Raw genomic sequence first — 17,657 nt, forward strand, 5'->3', positions numbered from 1 at the left:
AATGTAGAACTTTGTATTTTGGTATTTTATTTTTAGACATCCCTGTTGAGATCTCGTTGTATCCAAATGCATCAATGTTATGATTGTTCTACATTCGTGATGTGCAGCAACAAATGTAATTTTCTAATTGTATGTATATATGCGTTGTACGGAGCCCCTCTGGTGACATTGGTGAAAAAAAATATTATTGCTTAATAACGCGTGGCCACGCGTTATTAAGCAATAATATTTTTTTTCACCAATGTCACCAGAGGGGCTCCGTAGCATTGTGATACTCTGGGGGGGAAAAAAAAGAAAAGAAAAAGAAATACGTGACGAATTAAACTTTAGGACTCAGAAACAGAAACACGACCCGGAAAAGTCTTAGCCCGACAGTTAAAGGAGACGGAGTTGAAACGACGCCCAAACATCAACCTGTTCAAATACAAATACAAACAAAAGACTTTTGAAACATACAGAGAAGAAGAAATGCATTGAAGAAGTAGGATCGACGTATATATGTGTGTGTGTGTGTGTTGTACGTTTAGTCCGTGTCGATATGGTCGTTAGGGTTAGGGTTAACCCCAGCCCCACTCCTTTTGAGCAGAATGTGTACTGCTCAAATAAATAAATAAAATAAACTAAATCAACTAAATCAAATCTTTAATGCACAGTCGCACGAAACTGAATATCATTCACCATATTCATGTTCTCATGTTTCAACACCTTGACTTCCAAAAGTTCCATAAATGGGCTTTATGCCTAATTTGGTTTGAGGTGAGACAGATTCAGTCGAGAGAACGACAGAATATCGTAGTGATCGTCCTGCGACGGAGGAGATTTCGGCTCATGCGGGAAATAACTCGGATGTTTTCTGCATATTTAGTCTTCCTGACCTGCTTCAGCTGCAGCAGAAACATTTTGTGTGAAGATGCTGTCTGGGAGATACGGTAACTCCCCCGGGAAATATCGTACGTCAATGGAGCGCGGAGTCACTTTTTTCTTTACGTTTTCCCCTCGTTGGTCTTTTGCTGTATTGGCGTTTTACAACCAAAAACCCACTGCACGTGAACCACTTGCAAGGATAACGATGTCGTGACTCCCCGTCCAGGTAGTTTTATAGTGGAGACTCACACATTTGAAGAATCCAACATATGTGTGATTTGACTGCAAAACTCGTTTTCAACAATGGTAGCGTCATCGTTTTCAACAAAATCCCCCAAAACGGTGCATTTTCTCGTACGTCTGACTGATGCACATGTCGTTTCTAATCCCTCCCCTCCTCCCCCCCCCCCCCCTTTCCTCCTCCCCCGCCCTCCCCCCCTCCCCCCTCTCTCATCCCTCCAGTCAGCCTCGTACCCCAGGGGAGCTGCTCGCCCTTTTCCGATACCCGCGCGACCCCTACACGGTGGAGCAGGCGCGTGCCGGCGAGATCTTCGAGCAGACCCTCCTGCTCATCCAGAATCACGTCAACCAGGGCCTCATGGTGGACACCAACGGCACCGGTGAGCCCCGGCGCCACGCCGACACCGCCGCACCAGTGCTTTCACACCCTTCACGCGGCGAGGTGACCCTCTTCACTCGGTTGCAGCCATTGAGCTTCCAAAACAGTTCCCTAAGCAAAGTCTCGTGAAGCCAGTAATCCAATTCTGTCTGGTAGCTGTGAGCAACGTTTGGCCGTGCACGAGTCTCCCATCTGTATGCCATTTTCTCCCGAGTACAGCCCGAGGGCGAGAGAGAGAGAGAGGGGGGGGGAGAGAGAGAGAGAGACGTAATCACGGAGCAGTTGACAAGCACCCCGTAAACACGTTTATTAGTCCCTGTGTCGCGCCGCGCCGCACTTAACCTGCAATCAACCGCCGCAGCGCGGGACAGGGTTTTTTTAAACGCGGTTTGTGTCGGACAGATTGCCTCAATTACGCGCGAGCGTAGGGAGGCGGGGGATTGATTTGCATGTCTTACGTGCGCGAGCGTCTTGAAACTGTGCTTTCACATACGCTTGGAGGGGAAAAAAACAAAAAAAAACAGCGGACCACTGTGTGTTATGACTTTCTGGTGTGTGAAGGAAGTCGTTGTAACGGGTTGACTAGAACATTTGCAGTTTTGTGGATCGAAGGATGACAAAAATAAAATCATGTTGTGTCTTCCACTGCGCTGAAGTTCTGGTTGCAGGTGAAGGTTTTCTCGGATTAGCGAAGAATATTTGATAAATCAATGTTAATGAGATTTAGTTTTTTCAGCAGGAGAGTCAAACATGAGCCACAAGAGGCTCCAATCCAACCAAACCACCATGGAAATTGTAAGAATTTAAAAGAAAACTAATTTTTTTCTTCTTTTTTTTTTTTTATACTTGAAGTTTATTCGTTTTTTTTCATAAGAACAGAGAAACATATAAACCATACAGCAACGTAAACAGTGTCACAGTACATCTGAATTGACAGTCACTTTTCTATTACAATTCCAGGCAATTTACATTCTTACAGCATTTGGTACAGCATGTTAAGTTTGTTTTATTACACTGCACAGGTCGTGTGTGTGGTGTGTGGGGATGATCTTATATCTGAAAGTATAGCAGTAGTTTTGTCCGTTTTGCAATGTACGACTCCTTTTGTAGGCGTAGCAATCTTCTTTTTTTTTCAGAACGGAAGAGTTGTAGGAGAAGTTTTTGAGCACGTCACTGTATTTGACACCAGAAAGTATCATTGAAATGAGCTTCATGATGAGATTGTAGTGATTGTTTGGTTTTGTGATAATATAGACATTTTCCCGAGGTATACTGTTGCGCCACAACAAAGAAATACTTCAAAGTTTAAGTTTAAAAGGTCAATGTGGCTCTATTTTACCCGCTGACGGTGATACTGGGCTTCATGTATTTAACTCCCCTGTTTTGGGGTTTGCACTTGAAGCAAATCAAATATCCAATGCAGGCTTTTCCACCACTGGAGAATTTCTAATTCGCGTTCAAATTGCACAATTTGCCCACCTTGACTGTGATATGTTTCATTTAAGGCTTTCTCGTAACCTTTGTTAAACCGATCGCTTTGAGATTCTCTCTCTTTGAGATTCAACTCCAATCAGCAAATTTCTGGTTAAGATATTTCTTCTGTTATTAAATCCACATCTGGGAAGGAAAAGGCTTTTTTTCCTCCTTATAAACACACATTTTTGGGAGTTGGGAATAGAAAATACTGTCATTTCCCTTCAAATGTATTTGATTACATTGAGATAATGGTGCCGTTGAACAGTTTTTAAATAAATGCACTGCTGTACACTTTATATACACACACACACTGATGTGCTCCACATATGAGCCCCTGCAGAGCAGCTCCCACATATCACAGCGAGTCCGGGCAGGTCTGTGACACGGTGTGACCGGCGCCCTCAGGACAGCGGCCAGGAATGACTGCATCTACTATAAAAATAGCTAATATAGGAGTGTGAATCATTAGGAGACACCGGATTGTTGTGAACTTGAATGCTGCTCCAGTGCGGTAATTACGTGGCCCCTGGGGGTTTGTGGGAAGTTGTTTTTTTTGTTTCAAGTTACTTCAACAATTACCGTGGAACTTCATGAGAGTATTGACACTGAGAGGCAATTCTTATTCATAGTGGCAACTTTATCTACGTCACTAATTGAGCACTTGTTAGGACGGAACCTGCACTGCCAACACTGGTATTGTTTTTTTACTACAGTATGTTTATTGTACTTTATTCTACACTTTGCCGCCCCCATCATAGTTTATTTTTCTTGTATTTCATCTTACTGTATATTTTGCTCCCCTTAGAACTTTTTTTTTAGTCCTATTTTTTTTAATCTACTTATTATTACTCTTACTGTAAATATTTTTGGTCCTTAGGGTTGTTGATGGTCATTGTATATAAGATTCCTCTATTCTTACATAACTGTTTGCACACTTCTTGTCTTTCCTACTCATGAGTCCTTAAGAGCAGAATGTAACAAGAAAATTTCTCCTTTGTGAGATCAATAAAGGCTTATCTTATCTTATCTTATCTTATCTTATCTTATCTTATCTTATCTTATCTTACACAGTTGCTCTTTATCTTGTCTTGTCTTGTCTTGTCTTGTCTTGTCTTACACAGTTGCTCTTTATCTTATCTTTTCTTATCTTGTCTTATCTTATCTTATCTTATCTTATCTTATCTTGTCTTGTCTTGTCTTGTCTTGTCTTGTCTTGTCTTGTCTTGTCTTGTCTTACACAGTTGCTCTTTATCTTGTCTTTTCTTTTCTTGTCTCGTCTCGTCTCGTCTCGTCTTAGCTTACACAGTTGCTCTTTTCTGGACCTCCTCTTTTACCAGCTTCCATTAACTGCACCATTAAACTGCTGGTAATTTGATACCTGCATCGTTGCATTACTGGCGTAGCTACAAGATCAGCTTGGAGCGTGAATAATGTCCGTTTAAAGTGAAAATGCATTATTTTTGCGGTCTGATCTGCACACACACACACACACACACACACACACACACACACACACACGCAGATCTGCAGTCTGTTTACGCTAAAGATGTCAACACCCCACTGCCTCTACGCAGCGTTCCGGTACAACGACCTCGTCTCGCCGCACTTCCTGGACGTCATCGCCAACCTGTCGGGCTGCACGGCCCACCGCCGCTTCAACAACTGCTCGGACATCTGCTTCCACCAGAAGTACCGCAGCCACGACGGCACCTGCAACAACCTGCAGCACCCCATGCGGGGCGCCTCGCTCACCGCCTTCGAGCGCCTCCTGAAGCCCGTCTACGACAACGGCTTCAACCTGCCGAGGGGCGCCACCGAGCGGCTGCACAACGCCTACCGGCTGCCGCTGCCGCGGCTCGTCTCCACCGCCATGATCGGGACGGAGACCGTCACGCCGGACGACCGCTACACCCACATGCTGATGCAGTGGGGTCAGTTCCTGGACCACGACCTGGACTCGACGGTGGCGGCCCTCAGCCAGTCGCGCTTCTCCGACGGCCAGCTCTGCACCCAGGTGTGCACCAACGACCCGCCCTGCTTCCCCATCCAGTTCCCGGCCAACGACGCCCGGCAGCTGCGCAGCGGCGCCCGCTGCATGTTCTTCGTGCGCTCCAGCCCCGTGTGCGGCAGCGGCATGACGTCCCTGCTGATGAACAGCGTCTACCCGCGGGAGCAGATCAACCAGCTCACCTCGTACGTCGACGCCTCCAACGTCTACGGCAGCTCGCGGCACGAGTCGGAGGAGGTGCGCGACCTGGCGAGCCAGCGGGGCCTGCTCCGCCAGGGCATCATCCAGCGGACGGGGAAGCCCCTGCTGCCCTTCGCCGCCGGGCCGCCCACCGAGTGCATGCGGGACGAGAACGAGAGCCCCATCCCGTGCTTCTTGGCCGGCGACCACCGCGCCAACGAGCAGCTGGGTTTGACCGCCATGCACACGGTCTGGTTCCGCGAGCACAACCGCATCGCCACGGAGCTGCTGCGGCTGAACCCGCACTGGGACGGCGACACCATCTACCACGAGGCCAGGAAGATCGTGGGAGCGCAGATGCAGCACATCACCTACAGCCACTGGCTCCCCAAGGTTAACGGCCGCACGCTAACGTCAAGCTCTGGTGTACTTACTTACTTGTTTTTTAAAACATTTAATACTTTATCTTCACACAGATCCTGGGCGAGGCAGGCATGAAGATGATGGAGTCCTACGCCGGCTACAACCCCAACATCAACGCCGGAATCCTCAGCGCGTTCGCCACGGCCGCGTTCCGCTTTGGGCACACCCTCATCAACCCCATCCTCTACCGGCTGGACGAGGACTTCCAGCCGATCCCTCAGGGACACATCTCCCTGCACCGGGCGTTCTTCTCGCCGTACCGCATCGTGAACGAGGGCGGCATCGACCCGCTCCTCCGCGGCCTCTTCGGCGTCGCCGGCAAGATGCGGGTCACCACGCAGCTGCTCAACACGGAGCTGACCGAGAGGCTGTTCTCCATGGCCCACGCCGTGGCCCTGGACCTGGCCGCCATGAACATCCAGAGGGGGCGGGACCACGGCATCCCCCCGTACAACGACTACCGGACCTTCTGCAACCTGACCTCGGCGCAAACGTTTGACGACCTGAGGAACGAGATCAAGAATCCAAGCGTCAGAGAGAAACTGCAGAGGTAATGAGGCGCGAAGCAGTTAGACAATTTTTTGGTTTTTCCGTCTTGTGTGTTCTGTATAATAATATTTCGGAGCTGTTAGTGGTGGCTTAAAGGCCTCGTGAAATGTAAAACACTACTTTGCAAAAAACGATAGTTGGGGTTCTACTTCTAAGGTTCCTCCGACTCTGCCCCACCACTGTTGTTGCATAACAAAGTTATTTGAATTTTGAATCTCCAGCCGAGGAAGTCGGGGGAATCCTTCTTCTTCGTGGGCGTGACGTCACGAGTTGTGCAGATCTCCGTCTGTTGTGTTTATATCGGCTTGTTTCCCTCTTAAATATCCAAGTTTTTACAGTGTTTTGAAGTTATAGTCGGCGTTTTATGAGCCTTGATGAAAGATTGAGTCTGGAAGAGACCAAGAGAGGAGAAAAGGAGCATGGGCGGCGGGAGCCGCTAGCTCGCGCGGCTAGCGGGAGCCGCTAGCTCGGGCGGCTAGTAGACGATCAAGTAATACCTGGACTCATCTTCGGTGATTCCGCGCAGTCGGAAAAGCGCTTGGACGTGTTCGATCCAGGAAGCCGGTCGTTCTGCCAAAAGTCAGGAGCCTCAAAGCCTCAAAGGTGAAAACTGGCGGCTGCTGAGGCGAGGAGACGAGGACGAATGGAGGACGAAGCGTCTTCTGCTTCCTCAAACATGTTCCAGACGGGGTCACCGATGGCAGAACCACCTTCTGTGTCTTCTTCATCAATCACTGGATTTGAAATAACGATGATGATGAAATATGGTTAAATTCAGCCTCTTCGTGGTCAAAACTCTGATCCTCCATAATGTAAACACAACTTGGGTGTGTGCACAACTCGTGATGTCACTATTATTGTCAGAAGCTCCGCCCAGCAGAGGAGATATTTATCGGCTATTTTCTCGCAGATTGCCGTGTTTTAACATTTTACCCTTCGGCCAGTTAGCATGAAAAGGATCCTAGAAGCGACAGCCAGAGTGTTTTGGAGGTCGAGTTTTCATTTCACTAGGACTTTTTTAATTTGACACCAGCCTCATTTGTCATGGTCCCCCCCCCAATGTTGCCCTGCTGACTGTGTTTTCCCCCCCGGCAGGCTGTATGGCACCCCCCTGAACATCGACCTGTTCCCCGCCCTCATGGCTGAAGACCTGGTGCCCGGCAGCCGGCTGGGGCCCACCCTCATGTGTCTCCTCACCACTCAGTTCAAACGCCTGCGGGACGGCGACAGGTAGAGTAAGACTGCGACGAAGCACGGCTCGCTTGTCCACACCGCCGATCGTCATGTAAAATCTCCTTTTTCCCAGGGTTCTAATTCGGATTTTACCATAAAGCTTGAAAAGTTGCCACTCCCCCGAGTGCAAAGCGGGGGTTTGTTGTTTTTTTTTTTTTTTATGTCGGTACAAGTTGAAAGACGGGGAAAATGTCTTCCGTCTCTGTCCAGGTTCTGGTACGAGAACCCCGGCGTGTTCACCCCCGCCCAGCTGACCCAGCTGAAGCAGGCCTCCCTGACGCGGGTGCTGTGCGACAACGGCGACAACATCACGCGCATCCAGCACGACGTGTTCAACGTGGCCGAGCTGCCGCACGGCTACGGCAGCTGCGACGACGTGCCGCAGATCGACCTGCGCATGTGGCAGGACTGCTGTGAAGGTGAGAGCAGCGTTAAAAGCTCGGGGGGGGAAAAAACAAAACAATTCCTGGCAGCCACTCCCCTTTTTTTCTGTGTCGCCGTGATTAGCATGCTTAATGCTGAATAACATACATAAGCAAGGTTTTGCTGACATTAGAAGTTTGCATACAGTATACATTGCTGCACCTATCAACAAATTCTCAAAAAAAAAAAATTCTAATTTAAATTTGTATTGAATTTTTTTGTCAATAACAAAACGGCGCAAAACGAAACATATATACATGAATAATAAAGACAATAACAATGGCACACTGTACAGACTAACTAACCCCTCAGGATCTTGGTATTTGTGAGACATGACAAGACAACAACAAAAAAAACAAACACGATTTGGAGCTACAGCATTCATAGATGGAAAAGAAGTAAAGATCTCAGTCCACAACTATAAGAGCAGGTAGGATGTCATAAATCCTTATTTTTGTTATTGTCGCGAGTCAAGCTGAGTCAGTTCAACCCTTATATGTGATCTTTTTTTGCACATTCACTTCCGATAAATATGGCGTTTGAATTCGACTTTATAGTTGACTGTCACTGAAACAGTAATCCCACATGGCCGTCTCTTCCCACCAGTGTTCATTGTTCTCTGCTTGAGGAACGAGGCTCAAATATCCAGTCGCCTTCAGAATAAAATGAGTCGTACAGGCCAGTAAATGTTATGGGAATATCACCCAAAAAAGGAAAGTTTCTACTTGGATCTTGAATTGCTGTCAGTTGGATTTTACGTCGGCAATCAGACGTTTAAATCTCCGAGATATTTTTTTTTGGAACGATTTCAGAAATCCAGTCCCAACATATAATGCATAGCGTAGAAGAAGTCTGTTCTGTTAACACTGTTCCAGAGTAAGAAAGGATGTTTTCATCCAGCTTTTTTTTTTTTTTTTTTTATTATATACTCGCCTGTTAGTGTTGGCGATCTTCCTGACGAGCCGGAGGCACAAACTGTATACGTTGTTCTTAAACAACCGCGAGGAAACTCCTGAAAATAAACGCTACAGGTTTTCCACGTCTTCCCATCCGGCTCCATGTGAACATGTTTCCGCCCTCCTCCGTTGGCCAAGCGCTGTTTTTTCCATTCGGCACGCTAATGAACTCACAGACGGATCGTCTGCGGAGAAATTCTGCTCTGGACCCTGGGTTTAACCACGCGTTTGTGTTTTCGAATAAACAAAAGCCACTTTACACTCGCACCGGTTTCGCAATCTCGGTGTCGGCCAGTCTCTGCATGTTGAATTATGCGTTACTTTTTCAGCTGTGTGCAAAAAAATACAAATGGGCAGGGAGAGTCTTGGATTCTGCTTTCAGCATAAATGAACAGTCACTGCAGGATGGCGTAATAGAAATGTAGCTGGAAATGAGGTGCCTCGGCATATTTCGTGACGTGCCCAACAGAGAAGCAGCACAGCGCCTCTTTAATCCCGTCTTGGACTCCAGCCGTCGCCCTGTGTTGACATGTTGTACGACTGAGCTAATAAACAGACGATATCCTGGCTGGAGCTTGTTTTGATCCGTCTGCCAGATTTACAGCGAGTCGACTGCATGTGTGTGCTGGAAGTGGTTGTTTTGGGTTTTTTTTTTTTCCCCCTCAGATAGTCGCTCTCACAGTGTTATCTGATAGCCCAGCAGCCGGCTTCAAACGTCCCGATAAAGACGCAGCCAGGTTGACTCCATTCATCGGTTTCTGCCTTGGCGCTTATCGCGCTTCGGTGCGTTTTTAGTTGAGGGCCCACATGCTGGACCGCCAAAATATTGACCTTTTAATTGAACTTAAGACACTTTTCTTTGTTGTGGTTTGAGTATTGCCTATAGTTTTTACCAAATAGCAAATAATTACTCCAGAAAATGACTGTAATTTCAAAATAAAGGCCAATTTTAATGAAAAAACACAGTGGAATGTCCCGAAAAGTTCTCCTGCAACGTTTTAGAACTAAATGTAAGTAAAAAAATATAATTCAGGCAAATTCCAATGCAAGGTATTTAGTGCAAAGCGAGAGATCAAGAGCATTCTCAACAAAATATTGATTTACAATTTTTTTTTTAATGTTTTTTATTCTTCTCTAATGTTTCTGCTAATCCGACCGGAGTGACATCCGCAGTTCTTCTCTGTGGCAAACTTTGAGTATATGTGATGAAATTGCCTATAGTTTTTACCCAATAACAAATAATTACTCCAGAAAATGACTATAACTTCAAAATAAAGGCCAATTTTAATGAAAAAACACAGTGGAATGTCCCGAAAAGTTCTCCTGCAACGTTTTAGAACTGAATGTAAGTGTAAAAATATAATTCAGGCAAATTCCAATGCAAGGTATTTAGTGCAGAGCGAGAGATCAAGAGCATTCTCAACAACATATTGATTTACAATAAAAAAAAAAAAAGTTTTTTTTTGCTTCACTCTGTTTCCACTAATCCGATCGGAGTGACATCTGCAGTTATTCTCTGTGGCAAACTTTGAGTATACGTGATGAAATGGCCTATAGTTTTTATCGAATAACAAACAATTACTCCAGAAAATGACTATAACTTCAAAATAAAGGCCAATTTTAATGAAAAAACACAGTGGAATGTCCCGAAAAGTTCTCCTGCAACGTTTTAGAACTAAATGTAAGTGTAAAAATATAATTCATGCAAATTCCAATGCAAGGTATTTAGTGATGAGCGAGAGATCAAGAGCATTCTCAACAAAATATTGATTTCCGATTTAAAAAATAAAAATGTTTCTAATGTTTCCGCGAATCCGACCGGAGTGACATCTGCAGTTCTTCTCTGTGGCAAACTTTGAGTATACGTGATGAAATTGCCTATAGTTTTTACCCAATAACAAATAATTACTCCAGAAAATGACTATAACTTCAAAATAAAGGCCAATTTTAATGAAAAAACACAGTGGAATGTCCCGAAAAGTTCTCCTGCAACGTTTTAGAACTAAATGTAAGTGTCAAAATATAATTCAGGCAAATTCCAATGCAAGGTATTTAGTGCAGAGCGAGAGATCAAGAGCATTCTCAACAAAATATTGATTTACAATTTAAAAAAAATAGTTTTTCTAATGTTTCTGCTAATGCGATCGGAGTGACATCCGCACTTCTTCTCTGTGGCAAACTTTGAGTTTCCGCCGGCGTATGGGGGGGGGGGGTGGGGGTCTTGCAAGCGGCGTCCGGTCCCTGAGGGTTCTGCTTCAAGCTGTGAGAGGCGATGGAAAGCTATGATGTCTACATGTTTTCCAGAAACATTTATAAGGACAATTCTTTCTCGTATGAAGATAGTGGAAAAGAAGGAAATGTATAACAAAATGGTTTGTCGTTTTCTTTATTTTGTCAATCAAGCCTTTTTTACAATCCCACATGGAAAGAACCTATATAAATATATATGTTTTAATATAGGTTTTGATATAGGTTTTGAATATATGTGACATATATAAAATTGGCCGTTTTCCTATATTTTATGTACATATATGTACATGTATGTACATATATGTTGGGATCGGGGAGTTTTAAAAAAATCTACATTTAATTCCTTTATGTCACAAAATTCAGCATTTGAATGTTTCTCAGATTGTTTCCGGAGGTGAAAAAGTCTCTTCGTTTCCCGTTTGCTCCCCACAGATTGCCGGACCAAGGGTCAGTTCAACGCCCTGTCGTACCACTTCAGGGGGCGGCGGGCGGCCGAGCACAGCTACCAGGAGGACAAACCGGCCGCCAGCGACCAGGAGACCAGGTGAAGCCCTCGTGTTTGTCGGTTTCGGCGACTGTCGATGGGGGGGGGGTGGGGGGAGGGGTCTCGAGAACCCGTGAAGATTTTCAAAACGGTGGTTGCAGGTCGGCGGAGGAATCGCCGGAAAGCCCCGCCAACGTGACCGTCGCCTCCAAGAAGAGCGCCGAACCCTCGGCCAGCGACTTCCAGGAGTTCGTGTCGGACATGCAGAAGACGATCACCAGTTTACGGAAGCAGGTGCGTTTCTGCCTGTCCACACACACACACACACACACACACACACACACACACACCATGTGACACGAGGGGGCGCTCTGACGGAAGGTATTCCGCCCACGCCGGCCAGATCCACCGTCTGCGCGACGCATTTAGCCGCCGCAGACGGCCGGAGGCTCGGGCGGCGGATTTTGTTGTGGCGAACGCGAGACGGCGGGTGACATCAGAGGACGGGAGTTGATGGCAAAAGCAGATTTTTGAGTGAAGAACACCCACGCTGACACCCGGGACCGCATTCGCCGCTGTTTGTTGCATTAGCGCCGCTCCTTATGGTTTCTCTATTTGCTTTGAGAATCGATCCGCGCGTCCCGACAGGTGACGGCGCTAATGGATTTGCAAAAGAGGCATTTAGGCTCCAGACCAGGGGTCGGCGACCCGCGGCTCTTTGGGCCCTCCACTGCGGCTCCTGGAGCCTCCGTCCCACTGCAGTTCATCCCGGACGGACGTAGGGAGGCAAGGCGCCACCCAGAGCGCCGTCCCGCTACAAAGAGTGGAGGAAAATGTAGGCGGGTCGTGAACGACGCAGCGACGTGACGTCATTACGCAACAATAATTAGCATGAAGAACGCAGAATTGCGGCTGCAGGTCATGACAGCGGCTCAACTGGTGTCTGAAGCCGGGAGCTTCCTGTACCTTTCACAGTAAAACTGCTGCGCAGACTAAGAAATGGCTATCCTTGGACATACCAACTTTAACATTATGGTGGGAAACCACAGTGGAAATCTATAAGATGGAAGAGTTGACTGCTTTGGTTAATGATAATAAATAATGGTTGGTTTGATGCATGTGGGGGGAAGTGGGCGACACACACCAGTGCAAAAAGGCCCAATTACATACTCAAAATGTAGAACTATAGTTAGTCTTTCTTTTTTTCTCTCTCTCATCTTTATTGTTGATATCTTTTCTTTAATTGAGAAATAATTGTTGTCTACTGGTCCCTGTTCTACAATGTTCTGTATGTTTTATTGTGTCAAAATATAAAAACTCATAAATAAAGAATTAAAAAAAAACAACAAAAAAACGCTGCGCTGCGGAGCGCCGACAGTTCCAGGAGGTTCATTCCAGACTTGTTGAGAGTGACGGAACATTCTAGTGAATTACACAACAACTACAGGACATTGAACGCCACACCGCTCACACTCATGGTGCTAAAAATCCCAGATCTCCCACATGTATCTTCCATTTTAATAATGTGTAGCAATAAAGGAGCCGAGAGCTGCAATGCATTATGGGAGTTTCTGTTTGTTGTGTTTTAAATGTAATTATTGGGGGTTATGCTAGGTTTGTAGTGTCGGTAATTGTGTTTTTGTTGCTTAGTTCATGTAGTTTAGTTTATTAGTTGTAAGTCGTCAACCAGCAGTGAAGAAGGTTTTGTGTGTCGTGTCCTCCTGGGGGACTGTCAAAATAAAATGTGTGCGGCTCTCTGGGTGTTGTGTTCAGTGGGAAACCGGACCAAATGGCTCTTTGAGCATTAAAGGTTGCCGACCCCTGGTCTGTACACATTTGGGGGTTTTTCTACTCTACTGCTTCTTCTGTTTGAAGTGTAAATGTATTTTGTGCACTTCTACAGGCGGTGCACTGAAAGCAGGTCAGTGGTCAACTGCTGTATGTTGTCAGATATCTTGAAACGTGACCTGCTGCAAAGACCTGTAAGCAAGTTTCCACCTCACAGAAGATCAGTTATCTCATTTACACTGCGACATTTTCAAGGGAAAACGGGTACATTTGACTTTTGAGGGTCCGTTTACAGGACGTCTGTGTTGAAATCGCAGCTTTTTGAAAACGCATCCCAAGATTGAACTTTTTTTTTTTTAAAACAGCCGTGTTCAACAGTTCTTCTGCACATGTGCGAGCAGCTGGACAAGCAGCGGCAATGTCCGATTCCCCGAGTGTCGTGATTCCCAGTCCACGATCTCCTGGGACGACTTGGTAGTTTTATTTTGACAGTCGCCTGTAATAACAATCCAAACGTGGTCGTCTGTCCATATGAAGGTCCGTGTTCTGTCGTTATTGTTGTTGTGCGTGCACACGTGTGCAAAAAAAACAAAACAAACAGCACCCACTGGTGGCATGACGTGGAAACTACAGCGTTTTCAGTGTTTTGTTTGTTTTTTTTGCTGTCGCGAAAAGCCAAACAAAAACACAAAAAGTGGATCTTTGAGTGCTAATTTCAAAGCGGGGCGGCGCGTTTTCAAGCGTCCGACACAAGAACAGTGACGTTCATATTTATCCACAACTATTCTCAGATGGCAGGACGTGTGGCAAATTGACTTGTTTTACACAACAGCCGCGTCTGATTAAGAGTCTTCATTCGGCGGAACCCTCCTGAACGAACTTCGTACAAATGCTGATTTCTCCATGTGCTTTGGGGTTTGTTATGTTGGTATTGAGCCAGATGTTTGTTTGTTTTTTTTGTGTGTTTCTCTTCCATATATATCCACCCGCAGATTAAAAGACTTGAAGCCCGTCTGAGTAAGACCGACTGCACCGACAGCAGGGGGCGCGAGCGAACCGACGGCGAGCGGTGGAAGAAGGACCCCTGCACCACATGTGAATGCAGAGTAGGTTTCCACCGCCGGATCAATATGTGTGCGTGTGTGTGTGTGTCCTATCTCCTTTCCTATCCACTTTTCCTTAAACGCGTCAGTGTTTCCTCGGGTAAAGGAGGTTCTGAAGGAAGCACCGAGCCTCCTTTTCCTCCTTATCACTGAAACACTTCCCGGAGGTTCAGGAGAAGTGCGTAGGAAAGGAGATAGGAGGGACTATTAGGACGGATCCAGTGTCTCTTCCATGTAGGTTTTCAGGTAATTGGGATTCGGCAAACTGAAGCGGGAGGAAGAAGATCTGAGACACGACAGTCCAGCTCTCAACGCATCGTGTTGAAATAAATGTTTATGTAACGTAACGTAATTCTGCTCGGTGGTCGAACACCTCAGTCGTACATAAATCAACATAATCATCTCTAATAATGACGATAATAACATTTCCTGTTAACCGAGCGTTTTCCCCTGGTTCTCCTCGTCCTCCTCGCTCTCCTCCCCCAGGACGCCCAGGTGACCTGCTTCGTGGAGTCCTGTCCGGCGGCCGAGTGCAAACGACCCGTCAAGCTAAAAGGCTCCTGCTGCCCGGCGTGCCTCCGGCCGGCGGACGACCACGCGAGGCCGGACGAGTCGCCCTCAGGAGCCGTCTGACACGCCCACCCACACCCCCACCTCCAAACCCCTCCCCCCACTCTTCCCCCGCCGCCGTCGCCGCCGCGGAGTCGTCCATTGAAGCCGCGCACTTATCAGACAGATCGAGGGCGGAGATGAAACTGATCCACAGCCTCGACGGACCGACCGCCTCGCCTCACTTTTACTATGTTTCCACGAGGGGAGGGATTGGTTTTTTTTACATTTTTTTTTTTTTTTTGTGTTTTGGTTTTGGTTTTTACTCGCCGCCGCCCTGCGAGGAGCCCGGTGGCCCGGCGGCCCGGCGGCCCGGCGGCCCGGCGGCCCGGCGGCCCGGTCAAGATGGATTCACTGAAGCCGCGGGGCTTGATGAGCGGATGACGACCAGTCGCTGGATTACGAAAACTCCTCCTCGCTCGCCAGCGCTCCTGAAGCCCGGCTGTGTTTTACCCCCCCCCCAACCCCCCTGTCCACCACCACCTCCTCCACCCCGCGTGACTGACGCTTGACGACGGGGGGGGGGCGGAAAGGTCGCCGAGCGGGAAAGGGAAGTAGATCCGAGAAGGCGGCAGCCATTTTGCTGTCGCTCCAAAAAAACGAAAACAACAAAAAAAAATTCTCAGGTTAGAGATGCCGAAAACTGGTGCTATTCTCCCTTTTTTTTTTTTTTTTTTTTTGTTCCAGTATGATTTAATCACTAAACCTTCGAAGTATTGTCTTTTGTATGCAATATATACGCTCAGTATGTCTTTTAATGATACGTCACATGTGAGAGGATGGTTTTATTCAAGGTAAAAAGACTTTATATGAATAGAGTTACTTCATCTTTTAATCCACGGTGCTTTTTATATTCATGTTACGTACCTTTTTTTTTATTTTTTCCTCCCTTTTATCTTTTTTTTTTTTGCTTACATATGAAGATAATGTGAAGCCCTACAAAAATGTTTGTAATGCAAAACAAAACAAAACAAAAAAACCAACAAAAAAAAAAACGTCTACTGATTTACCGCTCCTCCGAACTTTTCTGAAACGACGCGTTTTCACTTTTAAAGCGACGCCGTGTGAAACGGGACCTCAAGCCAATTCTCAATCTACATATACATCTTTTTTTTCTTTTCTTTTTAAAAAAAAATCTATTGAACCATGTGTGAAACGCGGGACTGGCGCAGGGAAGCAGGTTAAATCGAACGCGAATGTAATGTTGTGCAAATTATTCAGACGCGAAGCGTGACGTGTGTCGCGGTCAAAACGAATCTCACCAATCACTTGATTAGTTCCGATCATGTGGGAGGATTCCGGGAAACCTCAGACTTCTTTCTGTGCTTTAAAGACACGATGGCCGTGGTTTAATAGCAAGATATGAGTGTGATACAAAATTTTTTTTTTAAATATATTATAAATATTCATAATTGAAAATTGTACCATGCAAAAAAATTTTTTTTTATAATTTTCTGGGCCGAAAACATTAAAAATATGTAGTGACGTACATAAAAATGATGAAACGCTACAAAACGGAAAGAGCGATGGAGATCTTTTAAAGTTTGTCTGAAGACGATGAAAGAGTTTAACAACCAGAGAGAGACACTTTCACTTCGAGAACCATTGGATTTATATCATAACGCCACATTAACTGTCGGGTGAAAATGAAAAAGAAAATTGCAGAATTTGAAGTATTCGATTGGCCCGATGCCGCACATGACCTCCCCCCCTCCCTCCTTCCCTCCCTCCCTCCTTCCCTCCCTCCCATCCAAAACGTCTGATATGTTTTCTTTGCGCATTGAATCAGTTAAAAAAAGAAAAGCGTTTAAAATGATCTGCACATCATCGCACTCTGTTCCTCAGTACTTCCTGTTCCGTCGCCGTGCCGACGGCTCCGGTTTACACGAGGACGAGCTCGCACGCATTCCTCCGCCAAGCGTCCACTCCTCCTCCTCTTCCTCCTCCATTTCTAGAGAACCGTTTCTGTGTCGATACCCGGTTAGGACGTGGCCCCACCCTCCTCCTCCCTCCCCTTCCTCCTCCTCCACCCTCCCCCTCCTCCACCCTCCTCCTCCTCCACCCTTCTCCTCCTCCTCCTCCACCCTCCCCCTCCTCCACCCTCCTCCTCCTCCACCCTTCTCCTCCTCCTCCTCCACCTCCACCCTCCTCCCCCTCCTCCTCCCTCCCCTTCCTCCTCCTCCACCCTCCCCCTCCTCCACCCTCCACCTCCACCCTCCTCCTCCTCCTCCTCCTCCCACTTTCTTTGCCATATTGCAGAATTCAAGGATGGCGTGACGTCGCCTTGGCGGAGCGCGGCCCCTCTGACCCTCATTCCACTGTAATGGAAGCCATATGAGCGGAAAGCAGGCGTAATGTGGGGGTGGGAAGGGGGGGGGGGGCAGATTGGGATCTTGTGTCAATCAGAGCAGGGGGGGGGGTTTATGCTTCGGTGTCTCTTCAACACAGACAGACGCACTCGCTTCACGGAATGAAGTGGAAGCGACTACAGTATCTGTGTTTTTCTTATATATATATATATATATGGGGGGGGGGGGGGTCACATTAGTGTCAGGTTGAATGTTTAAACGTACGGTAGTTCAGAAGGGTCGCTCCAATCTGCCGAACAAGATCAACACAAAAGTCACAGTGGAAGCAGAGGGTTTAAATTGTGAAATGTCACAACCACAACACCCCCCCCCCCCACACACAC

General features: G+C 46.8%; 1 protein-coding gene across 1 annotated transcript in view; it reads left to right on the forward strand.

The window, feature by feature from the left end:
- pxdn (peroxidasin) overlaps positions 1 to 17,308 on the forward strand; it is a 66,711-nt gene extending 49,403 nt beyond the window's left edge. The window contains exons 15-23 of the mRNA XM_080512808.1: positions 1,327 to 1,484; positions 4,534 to 5,540; positions 5,624 to 6,120; positions 7,215 to 7,349; positions 7,563 to 7,771; positions 11,414 to 11,525; positions 11,627 to 11,759; positions 14,246 to 14,359; positions 14,843 to 17,308. Coding sequence (XP_080368934.1) covers positions 1,327 to 1,484; positions 4,534 to 5,540; positions 5,624 to 6,120; positions 7,215 to 7,349; positions 7,563 to 7,771; positions 11,414 to 11,525; positions 11,627 to 11,759; positions 14,246 to 14,359; positions 14,843 to 14,989 — 2,512 coding nt within the window. The 3' untranslated portion in view covers positions 14,990 to 17,308. The remainder of the gene's footprint in view (positions 1 to 1,326; positions 1,485 to 4,533; positions 5,541 to 5,623; positions 6,121 to 7,214; positions 7,350 to 7,562; positions 7,772 to 11,413; positions 11,526 to 11,626; positions 11,760 to 14,245; positions 14,360 to 14,842) is intronic.
- Positions 17,309 to 17,657: the final 349 nt, after the last annotated feature.

The sequence above is a fragment of the Blennius ocellaris genome (genome assembly GCF_963422515.1).
Source record: "Blennius ocellaris genome assembly, chromosome: 17".
NCBI classification, from domain to species: Eukaryota; Metazoa; Chordata; class Actinopteri; order Blenniiformes; family Blenniidae; genus Blennius; species Blennius ocellaris.